We start from the raw sequence: 12,475 nt of genomic DNA on the forward strand, positions 1-12,475 counted from the left end.
AGATATCAACAGTGTGACCACACACATGTAAGCTTTGACTGTAAAGGGGTCCAGCTCACCTGCAGATACCCTCACTGAGGACATCTCAAGGCAAGCAGGGTGAAACTTTTGCTTACTATGACCACCTGCACTGGACACTACTAGAGTGATGTAAGTAAGCCATTGTAGATCCTCTCTTCAAGTTTTATCTTAAAATAAATGAAACAATATGTTTCACATGCTGGGCTCTGCTCTGATGTATTTAATCTATAATACTGTTGAAGGATTCTTGCTTGATTTGATCATATTTGTGTTTTTAAGAATTTCTGCCTTGAATGATTTCTTTTGCCTTGTCAGAGAAACTGCAGATCTTCAGTATTATTTTATTGTGGCTTTCTCTGAAACATCTTTCTTACAGGGATGCGGGCTTACAACCAAATCCCCACACATAGACTAGGGCGTGAGCTTAAAATGTATCGCCTACTGTGCAGTAACTACCCTTTCTCCCAGGATAAGTGCCCAGTAGCTTATTCCCTTTTATTAAGGGATAAGCGTGTTGTATTTACTCTGGGATAGGAGTGAACACATACACTACAGCTGACATACTGCAAATACACACCCTGATTTATCCTGCAGTAGTTTGTCTATATGCCCATCTCCTAAGACACAGCTGAAATGTTGCTTTGTGACATTCAGGTGTAGCTTAACCAGTTTAAAGAGAAACTGAACTTCTTTTTTAGGTTTAGCTAAGACTATTAGTGCAACCCTGATTATTTGGGTTTTTTTACTGTTAGTCACAAGGGTTTTGATTAATTAGTTCTTTTTAGAACACATTTTGATAAAGAGTGATGATTAAGCACAATAATAACTCCTTGCGATCTCACTTTACCTTCATCTCATCCCATTTCAGCATAGTGTCTGATTTACACTTTTCTCCATCTCCCTTTTGACTCCAGTTTTTGACTTGAAACAGTGATAGCTGTACTCTGAATTTGAAGTTAAGTGTAAGGACTTATGAGATACATAAGAGATAGGTGTGTACTGTATATGTTACTTCTTTAATGCTAATTTGGACCAGGTTGCAGAAGGAATAAGAAACTGCAAACCTCACTTGAAATGGAAAGAATTTTTTTTAATATAATTTTCTGAATAATCACCACAGGGAAATCCCACACGCACACGCCCTGTGCGTAGGTGTGTGTCTACCAGTTAAAACCTCTAGTACTGTCTGGCAAAGCACAATTTTACTTTGTTTCATCCAGCTGAGCTCACCCTCAATCTCAGATGAGTGATTTATCTCCTGAGGGTCTGCATTGGGCCTACTAAGATTTTGATTCTTTTTTTCTGTTATTTCAGCCAAACCCGTTTGGTTTCTGCTTTCTACCATAGAGAAATGGTCCATCACTTCGGAAACAGACCCTTAGAAATAGTATAGAAGACAATATGCTAACATAGTCTTTGTAGTTCAAATGTGAAGAACCAAGAAGAGGAGCAGTAGAAACGTGAGGTTCTTGCTGAAATTAAATCTTTCTGGTCCCTGGGGGCCTTTCCTGCCCCAAGACTTTGACCTGGTCTAATGATTGGCGACTAGTCCAATGCATAGATAAGTGAAGCCGCTACCTGCATCTGGGGACCGTGTTCCAGTTCAGCCAGGAGTGGCTTTTGCTCAAACTGTAGATTATAGTCAGTCACACTCTGTGGGGTAGGGCTTTTCTATCACCTTGGCTGGACACAGGGTGAACTGGAAGCTTACTGGCAGAATAGAATCACAGAATGGTTTGGGTTGGAAGGGACCTTAGAGATCACCTAGTTCCCACCCCCCTGCCCTGGGCAGGGACACCTCCCACCAGACCAGGCTGCTCAAAGCCCCATCCAGCCTGGCCTTGAACACCTCCAGGGATGGGGCAGCCACAGCTTCCCTGGGCAACCTGAGTCAGTGTCTCACCAGCCTCACAGTAAAGAATCTATTCCTAATAGCTAATCTAAATCTCCCTTCTTCCAGTTTAAAACTGTTCCTCCTCGTCCTGTCGCTCCATTCCCTGATCCAGAGTCCCTCCCCATCTTTCCGGTAGCCCCTTTAGGGACTGGAAGGGGCTCTAAGGTCTCCCTGGAGCCTTCTCTTCTCCAGGCTGAACAGCCCCAACTCTCTCAGCCTGTCCTCACAGCAGAGGTGCTCCAGCCCTCTGAGCATCTGCATGGCCTCCTCTGGACCCACTCCAACAGGTCCATGTCCACTTAGGTTTTGTTCCAATTCACCAGGATTAGCAACTTCAGTACATCATCTATTCAAGACCAAGTAACGACAGTGCTGTTTCTTTTCCTGTCCCTTCCATTTGTTAGTTGTGTGAGTAGTGATTTTGTCTTCCTGAATATTTTTTTTTTTTTTTTGACAAACACGCTTGGAACTCCATCTTTTCCTTCTTTAGAGCCTTGCTACAACTAACTTTTAGTTTTTCTTTTAAAGCTAAAACATATGCTTTGTTCAATTTAGTTACCATACATCTGAAAAAGAAACACTTTTCATTAAGAATAATGTGGGAGTGGTTATTGAAAATCAGGTTTTAATAGCACCGTATTGAAGTTCCTATGTGCGTACATTTTGAAAGCAGATCAAATCCAATATTGAACTGAGCTTCTAATCATTTGCTGCAGGAAGAGTAAGATTAACATTACTAAGTGTCTTTGTAAGAAATGTTGTATTGCTCTATGGTGGTTTGTATTATTCAATATCCATCAGCCATTCTCTGTCTGTAGTGTCCATTACTCTAAAGAATTCCATGCAGCTCCAGGTTGCTAATAACTTTTTGTTGTACAGCCCAAATAATAGATGAGTAATTTGATTATCTGTCTTTTCAGGGTTCATTTAAATTCATTTTTTACTGTGAGACTATGCATTGTTACCAGGAGCAGTTAGCAGTGAAAATATGTATGTTTTGAAATATAATTACTGATCATACCTAATAACTGATTTTTAGTTCAGTCATTTTAAGGAATGAAAAGAGCACCTACTTGCTATCACCATTTTTAATATCCAGTAAAAGTAATTTTATTATAAAATACGGGATATCTTTTTTCTTTATTAAAAGCTCAAATAAATAATTACGAACATTTCGTTAGGATACAAATTGTCTAATGGCTTGGGAAAATGTTTTTAAAATCTGTTGCGATACCATTTATATGACAAATAAGAAAACTAATAACCAATTAGGTTGAAAGAGCTTTAGTAAGTGAGAAAATGAAACCTATTCAATATACTCCCGATGAAATGACCTTTTGAAAGACCTATTTTTGAATAAACAAGGTTACACTGTAAATAAATAAAGCGTGACAATTCATCTAAGGCTGGGGCTTTATGTATTGAGAGTCCTGAAGAAGGCCTTTTCATAAGCCTTCGAAATATAAAGACCTGATAAAATGTTTTCACATTTTTTCTATGTTAAATCTCTTTAATGAATATTTTTTTTGTTGTTTGGTAGAACCGGCCACTGAAATTGCTTCATCTTCAAAGCCAGAAGAAAGTGTCTACGCTGACAATTACAATCCCTTCAAAGATGAAGATGCCCCAGAGTACTTGAACCCGTTCGATGAGCCAGATCCTGAGCCTGAAACATTTGTAACTGTAAGAGATTCTCCTCCACAACCTGCAAAAAGGAAATACGTCAGACCAGTGGATATGAGCAAATACCTCTATGCAGATACCTCTACAGCTGAAGAGGAAGAGCTAGATGAGTAAGTATGATTCTTCATCTTTCAGCAGCTTTGAAAGCATTAGTGGGATCCCTGACTTAATCTTGAGGTGTATTGGGTTCAACCATTGTGATCCTTAATCACCTCGTTAGGACAGCCTGATCCTTAGGCAGCTCAGCAGCAGGAAATACCATACCCCCAAGTCATGCTCTTCAGCTGAACATGATATGTTAGGAAACTTTTCTTTGCCTCATTGATAGCAAATTACTTGATAGGGAACAAGTCTGTGTACCTTTTTGGCACTTTGGGCCCTGACAATTACAAATGAGCCAAAAATAAGGGAGCAGCAGAGCTTGGTCCTTCCTGTCCTTTTTTCCACTATTTTTACTTCATAAAATAATAATTTTTGTTAATGATAATGGAGCGTTTGTTTGGTATCAGTGCAGTATGTAAAAAGGAAGAGCATTCTGCAGTCTGCATGGCACATTTTTGAGAATCTCATAAAACTGAATCTCTATGTAGGACAGATAACACCATACGCACTTTCATAGGCTGTTTCTTTTATCATAACCACACATAAAACTTGTGTAAACTCACACTGACTGCTTTGTATTATCGTATAGAAACCTAACAAGGAGTGAGAGCTTTTTGCAATAGCTGTGCAGCTTGGGAGGTTTGGAGGTGCATATACTTACTCTTTGTTTGTGGTCATTAGTCACCAACCACACCACTCATGAGACAGTTTATGGTAATTACATGCGAGCAATTTTACAGACAACAACTGTAATTAGCATTTAGTTTTACATTATTCAACGAGATTTATCAGGGCATGACATTTGCATTGCTTTCATATTTAATATTAAAACAGGTGTCATATCATCATCTTTATATTTCTCTGTTTCTAGCTGTATTCTAGGAAATGGAAGGATTCCCACGTGCTCTTAAGAGAGTATAAAGGCATAAAGGACCCTGCAGGGTTTTTTTTCCTTTTAAAGGCCATAGATTATTTGTTGTTGTTTGTTCGGGGGCGGGGGGGGAACAAAAAAAAGAAAAAGGGGCATTGGGGGAACGATGTCTCTGTCAGCTCCGTTCATCAGGGCACTGCCTGAACAGACAGCATGGGCTGCTGTGTCTGCAGAGCACAGTGTGATCGCACTGTTGATGGTCACACCGGGCACCCCTGATCATTCACTGAGCACCAGAATCCGCAGGGAGAAAAAATGTGTATACTTTATCCCCGTGAAGATACAGGTATAGAGGACAGGAGAGAGTGAGAAGAATAGAAAGAGCAAAAGCTATATGCATGGACAAGTGAAGAATTTTCTCTGTTTTATATTTATACTCACGTTTCCACCCTAAGCAAACGGGCTTGCAGCGGTGTTGTAACAGACAGCCTTGTTTTTTCTGTGTACTGGACTGTAGATACCTCTAATCCTTTGTGTACAACAGCCGCCTTCTTATTTTGGTGACCCCATTTGCTTTATGCCTTTTTTTTTTTTTCCAAGGATAAAAATAAACTCCCCATAGGTGGATTCTACTTGAACTTAAATCTGATCTGTGTTTTCATTATAAAAGTGTTGTCCCATGGGAAGACAGAAGGATAAGGAGTCAAAAAGCACTGTAAAATAGATTTTTACGTCTTTTACATAAGTTTTTTATGTCCTGACCCCCCAAGGAGCTTCCTCTCCACATTATCCTCCCAGGTCACAGGAGCACCATGTCATTGAAAAAGACACGGAGACCATTTGTTAAATGTATTGAGTAGAAGTGTGGTGAGGAGAATCTTTGAATCTTTAGACTGAAATGCTCTGGAGGAATAGGTGTAACAATAAAATTCCAGTCTAGGAACTTGTGATACTAACTCATGCCCACAAGCACTATTATGCCTTACCTCATGTCATTAATTTTCAAATTTTTCAGTAGAAAGCTTCTGCTAAGTTATGGTGCGGTGAGCACCAAAGGAGAGATTTCCATAGGCGGTGCCAGTTGGTAGTTTTTGTGTGCCCTAAATCATGAGGATTTATGTCCAGATGTGTATTGTTTCTTATCTAATGTGAATATTGATGCTTTTATTATGTACATAAATGGCTAATCTTCTTCCAAATCCTATTAAAGTCTAGGCTTCAGTGTCAATTTCTGGCAGAGAGTTCCACAAGAAAACAAGATCTTGTATGAAATGTGTTTCCTTTTATTGGTTGTAAATAAGTTACCTTTCCAATCCCATACGTGCTCTCTTCTGCTGGCTTATCAAAACAACAATTAGTAGTATTGGATTTATCTGCTGTAAGCAGTTGCTGTGTTGTATCTCTCTCGCATGTTCACCATTACTTGTCACTTGTCTGAGTTAAATGGTGCTAACTTTATCAATCTCTCTTCATACAGAAGTCTCTTCATCTCTCTAATCATTTTCACCGCACGTCTCTGGACCCTGTTGTTTCTTCTGCTGTGTATCTATTTTAAGATGTGTTGACTTGGCGTGAGCAGTGTATTCAAGATAAGGCTGAACAACCGAGTCATATCACGGCATTAGAAAACCTTGCGTACTATTTTCAACCTCTCTCCTAACATTATGTGTTTAATTTATTTTGGTTTGGATAGTTTTTAATAATTTTTGACTACCGCTGGTCTAGTGCTTTCCCCAGGAGTGTCTTTGAACCTGATAGGTGGAAGGCTTGAGAAGTAGAAGGCTCCTGAAAGACAGTTACTGTCGGTCAGGAAATGCCATGTATTTTTATCCGTGCATCTTAAGCAGGAGTTCACTTAATGCGCTGCTTGGCGTTTTCCTCTTGTATTTTGTGTGAAATGGTATGATGTGTCATGGGAACACGGACACATCAGGTAGCATCAGGACCCTTGTCCCACTCCACGCTGGCAGATCCCGAGTTTCTCATTCTGGACTCGGAGCTTACACAAAGTGCCCCAAGAGCTGAACTCTGACTCCAGTTTTGTAACAGACTCTTGTTGTAATCTTGGAAAAGTTACTTACCCTCACTGCGCCTCTCTGAAGGATTTACCTTGGGTAATTGCCTTAATTGAAACGTATTTCGCTAATGGTTGTGAAGATAATGTAAGATTTCGCAACACACATAAGCAAAGCATAGTCATAAGCATAATGAGGTGTTGTGTGGTATAGAGGGACTTAGATGATCCAGTGCATATACTCTGCTGTAAAACTACACTCTCAAAATGTACTTCCTCTGGCTAAATTCTCATACCTAGCTAGAGATAAGGAACACATTTTTCTTTTGTTAGTTTGGGCATTTGAATGTTAGTGTAAAATTCTGCTTATTGAATTTTATACCTTAAAATCAAAATGATAGGTGGCTACCTGTTAATAAAGGACAGCATGCCTTGCTAAGTTAAGCTTTAATTATTTGAAAATAGCACAGCTCACAACTACTTGAAGTATAATGCTTTCAACCCTAATGCTTCTGGTTGGTAATACTGCCTCATCATTTAACCCTGCCACCCTGACAGCTTTGTTTTTCCTCCTCAATAAAATGTTGATTCATATATTTTTTTCAGTTAACCAGTAACACTGGTCAAAATAGTTTTTTCAATTGGTCAGAATAAAACTTGCTTTCAGATATTATTTGGCTCTGTGGCTTCTTATCTCGTTAATCATTGCATGGCTTAGAATAACGCTGTCTAATTGGAAAGACTATCGAGTTGCCATCTATTGAAGCTGCCTGTTGCACAAGAAGCCACAAGCCACCACACTGCCAGTGACAGCTTAATGCCGGGTAGTTTGTCAGGTTCGTTTTTTTTAATTTCATGGTGGACAGTCTAGTATCTCTTTAGGCAAATCCGATTGTGTGGATCAATTAAATAACTTCACTGAAGCAAAAAAGTATGGGAGCTAACCTCAGAGAAAAGTGCTTTAATATTTTTCAGCTAAGGCTTTTTTTGGCCAGACTTTTCCCATGCTTAGTTTCTGGTATAGCCATGTAGGAGCTGTTGGACCAAACTCTGCTACATATATCAGACTCCATTGACTTCTGTAGTTGTAGCCTCTTTGGGCAAGAACCAGGGTTGTTGTTTTTCTGCATTAAACTTAATTTTTCAAAAATCTTTCTAAATATTTGTAAGACCAATTAAAAGCAGTAGAGAGGGGAAGGTGGGAAATGGTGTTGTGTGTGTTCTGTCTATGCTATGACCGAAATATGAGGATTTAGCCTGGCTTTCAAGCAAGTTCTTTTCTAGGAAACTAGAGACTAGAAACTTCTAGTCTCTAGAAACTTTTCTTATAGAAACTTCTCCTTTTAGCCCTTCCTCCTGGTGCGTGCAGTAGGGTACAGTTCTTCAAGGTTATGCATGCAGCACAGACAATCCTGGTACATAAAAATTCAGAAGTTGGTTCTTCCAAATTTTTTACTCTCATTGATGTATTTTTTTTCTCTCACCAAACTCATTTTAACACCTTATGAATACACTTTTCTAATTCCAAGTGCGTGGAGGTGAATTACTTCCCTGCCAAACACGCTATGTCTGTTGGCTGTTCAGCAGACTAACTTGTTGAACTGAAGAACACCTTGTGCTCTCCTGTAGAACTCATTGTTCCTCAGCCTTTATCTCTTTTATCTTCATTTTCACCTCCCTTTGAACTTTCCGATGTCTGAAGACAGCTGAGCTGGGCTGTCAGCTAAATTAGAGCTACTGACAGCTCAGTGCATTCTCCACTCCAGCCTGCACACCCTCTAATGCCTCCCATGGAAAACACCCATCCCTTTCGATTTAACTCGTTATTTTGATGTTGCCTTCAGTTTTGACTGCACTGGTGGCTTTGTGCTTGATGGGCAGCAAAGTGGGAACACCTGAAAGTTGCCTTCTGTCAGCAGATGAGTTATTTTAGTCTTAGTCTTCCCTTTCCCTTTGGTATCTGGATTTAGATCTCTCTCTCTGTAACAAGCAGCAGCAGATTTTCAGAAAGGTCTAGAGGTTTTAAGCCCAGTCTTCTCTTATGCGCCTTTTAGAAGTAGACTTATTGTCTGCAGTGGGATTATTAATTGTTTGCTTTTTCTCAGTGAAAAGAGGATGATGGTAAACTACATTAAAATAAATTCTAAATTCAGCCCACGAGACTGAAAGACATATTTTCATACTAAAAGGACACAAAACTGAGAGAAATTTGGTGTGGTGTGAAAATAAACCGGATGGATAGTTGGGTTTCCACTTGTGCCCAAATTTGGTTGTTGTAGTTCTTTAAAAAAAGCGTCTACTAGCTCGTAACTCTTATCCAGAGAGGAAATTTGTGAATGGATCTAGCTAGGTAGGCTCTTGTCTAGTGCTGTATGCATTATTGTTTCCATCTGGAGTTGAATTCAAGGGACGGAGGTTATTTGTAGTGATTAGTTACGCTTTGTATAACTGTATGCAGATCGATCTTTGGGAATTGCAGTGACTTAATTACATAAACATAGCTTGAGATATATGATAAATGTATCTTGCTAGGGAAGCATGGACTAGAAAGGAATTAATTAACAATCAGTTTCGTAATCAACCGTCCAGTTTTGGATTGCAAAATATGAAAAGCAAAGATTATGAATAAAATAATTCAGTGCAAAGAAGATTCCCATAAGTATCCTTAGCAGGATACAAAATTGCTGGCTCTTCTAAGTGTGTAGTAGAAGCCATTATTTGATGTACTATTGATTGATATTTGACATAACAAACTAATAGGTAAGATTTGGAAATGCTGTGGAAGTATTTACTTAGAGTGGAACAAATGCGGAGTTGGAATCTGAACGCCACAGTTAAGAAGAGTAATTCTTTGGACTGAATCCACTTGGCGGAAGGTGTTTTTTAAATGAGGTTTAGTTATAAAAAGCACTTTCAAAATAAACAGATGATGGCTACTGCTATTTGTAAGAGAGGTACGCACAAGTCAGCGGCAGCATTCTTACACTATTCTCTTATCCAAAGAGTGTTCTTGAAATGGTGTGGTGGCTGTACGCTGCAGTTTCAAATACACTCAATGTGGATTGAGGGCGTACGGAGGCCAAAATTTTCAGACTTGGACAGCCAAGAGTGAGACCTCTAAAGCCATGTTGAAGCATGCATGTAAAAGTGACCTGATTCTTAACTTCTGTTCATTAGAATATTAAACAGCCAGCAGCTTCATTCACATTTTTTGGTATTGAGCTTGTCTGTAAATCAGATCACTCTTTGATAGATAGCTAAGTATAATTGAAGAGTTAGCTTTATGCAATTGATAACACTTCTGTTATTTACGGGACTTTGTAAAATTTCTAGAAATGCAGTTTTAACTGTTGTAGCTCACTCTTTCAATCATACAGAAAAGTATTATCTGAAAGTATGTAAAGGCAAATATATTCTTATGTGGGATAATAAAAGCATTTTAGTCATGGACCTCTCTGAACAGCTCTTGTTTTCGGTTTGAATTCCAAGGAGATAGCAAAGAAATATGTTTCCCTTCTTTTAATTAGATCAAACCCATTTTATGAACCAAAATCCAGCCCTGCTTTAATTAAAGTTGCTCCGCTGCAAGAACCAGAGAAGAAGATGAAAAGAAAGGCTCCTGAACCACCAAACCTCTTGCCAAAGACAGAGACAAGCATGAGTGAGAACATGTCAGCTATTCCTGCATCGAGGGAGCTTTCTTCTTCTCCTAAGGTAGGTTTTTCATACCAAAATTTCGTCTTTGTTATTAACAGTACCTTTATGTGTGTTGTAGACAGCCTATTTATTTCTGCAGGCCATCTTAAAAGCTGTGCTTATACTTAATAAGGTGTTGGCTCATCTCTATTCACTCACTGGTTCATAGGGAGAGAGCAGCAGTAGGAGCTTGTATTTTTTCTTTAAGGATTTAATGACAACAGTAACAGCAACTGCAGTTTAAAGAAAAGAGTCTTCGAGTAACAAATGTTACAGGACAGCTGGATATGCCATTGAGACGGAAGAAAATCATGTTGAACAATACTTTGTCTTGATCTATTGTAATGCCACTAAGCCTTGCCCCTGTTGAAGAGTCTGTCTCCACATTTCTGTCATAAATCTGGGTTTTAAGAGCTTAGTACTGGATACTGTTTATTTGTATTGGGATTTATATATGTCCAATTCCTTAGGTATGTTGAAGTAATTTTTTAAAAAAACTCAGTCTACTTTAAATGAGATTAACTGTTTATTAGGAATGTCCAGACTAAGCATACTTATGTATGCACATACATCTGTGTTTGTCGAGGGAAAATAGGAGTTAACTTCTCTTGAAGAGGGCAATGTGGCGCGTAGGTATTTTAGAATTACAACAGCTAACTTCTGTTTGTGTGAATTTTAACTCCAGTGTTTCAGCAGTTAGCACTGCTTGTGCTTTTTTAAACAAAACAAGCATTTACTAGTATATGTTAATGGACCCTTCTTAAAAATGAATTTGATACTTGCTGACTGCTTGTTTTGAACGGTAAGAGGATGAGGACAGAAGGCTTCCCTTCCAGCACATCTTCCCAATTTATGCGTATTATTGTCTGGTTTGCCTTGTATTGGAGCTGCTGGAGCTTTAATTTCAGAATTGGATGAAACTACTTGTCATACCTATCATTTCATTGCTTAATTACTCGGCCAGATTGCTGACATGTCCTTGTCCCCCCAGGCTCTGATCTTGCTGTCATTTTACCACTCAGTGTAAAGAGTATGAGACCAGAAATCTAATCTGCATCATAGCAAAACAAAACAACGTAGTAAGACCACAAGCACAACTCACAAGTTACTCTTAATATGCAAAACCACAACCAGGGAAATATTAAATCAGCGCGCAGCAGATTTATAATGCGCTGAGCTGGGGTTCTGTCCTGTTCGCTGGAGTTTCTGTGTGAAAAATATTGCATGTTATTTGATTTCTGGTGGAGTCTGGCCCTCGGGTCAAAGCCAAGTAGCCAAAGTAAGGCATTCTGCTACTACCAGGCAGAGAGAGATGTCTGTAGAGGAGATTTTATCAGCTTGCCTGATGGAGGTTGTGCCCCCATTGCTCATTGTTTGAGAGGTTTTTTTACAGGTCTGCATCCAAGGAAATACATCTCTCTGCTTTATCGTTGTGCTCAAATAATGTATTACTGCTGGGTTCAACTGTTGTTGGTTTTGTCTACCCCAGACTAAGTTTTAGATTGTCTGAAAGCTGGAATTGATTAAGAAAAGATGCAGGATTTGAAATCGCTGAGAAGACCGTGCTGGTATACACGCAGTCGGGTAGTTGCTACTCTTGTGCGGGGTATTAGTTCCCAAATATTTTAGTGCCTGCCTGCTTGCAGCCCACCCACCTCTCTGCCACTGGTGCTGAGGTACAGCCGAGATGAGCAAAGGTCCAAGTACTGAAACTTTGATATTGATTAGGGCCATGGAGGAACGCGGAGCTCTGTGCTGACCTTCTGTGGTACAGAAAGCTTTAATTTTTTTTACAGGATTTTGGAGGATACAAGACCATTAGGGAAGGCTCCAAAGCCGATGCAGTGTCCTGGTTTATTATATTACAGCTAGAGTGGAAAGTTTCGCTGACTGGGTGTGTTAAAATATTGTACGGTCACTTGCAATTCAGAAAGCTTTTTGTGAGCACAGTCTTTTTTCTGTGCTTGAATTGTTTTGCTCTAAGGTGATCTAATAACGTTAGATCAAAAGCACTTTGCTTGAAATGCTTTTTGAAATTTGGAAAAGTACTGGCATTTGAGAGAAAAGAAAATTAAACAATTTCCTCACATCGTAATTCAAAATAGTGCCCAGGTAGGACTTGGACTGTTGGCACAAATAACTTGTTTGTTTATTATTCAATAGTAGTGACAATGTTTAGCAACTCTGAAAAAAC

At 39.2% G+C, this 12,475-nt stretch overlaps 1 protein-coding gene across 20 annotated transcripts in view; it reads left to right on the forward strand.

Moving 5' to 3' along the window:
* Nucleotides 1-12,475, forward strand: part of EHBP1 (EH domain binding protein 1) — a 229,740-nt gene that overhangs the window by 105,877 nt on the left and 111,388 nt on the right. For all 20 annotated transcript variants that reach the window (XM_074579200.1, XM_074579202.1, XM_074579203.1 and 17 more), the window contains 2 exons: nt 3,456-3,708; nt 10,113-10,299. In XM_074579200.1, coding sequence (XP_074435301.1) covers nt 3,456-3,708; nt 10,113-10,299 — 440 coding nt within the window. The remainder of the gene's footprint in view (nt 1-3,455; nt 3,709-10,112; nt 10,300-12,475) is intronic.

Source organism: Larus michahellis, chromosome 3, assembly GCF_964199755.1.
Source record: "Larus michahellis chromosome 3, bLarMic1.1, whole genome shotgun sequence".
NCBI lineage: Eukaryota > Metazoa > Chordata > Aves > Charadriiformes > Laridae > Larus > Larus michahellis.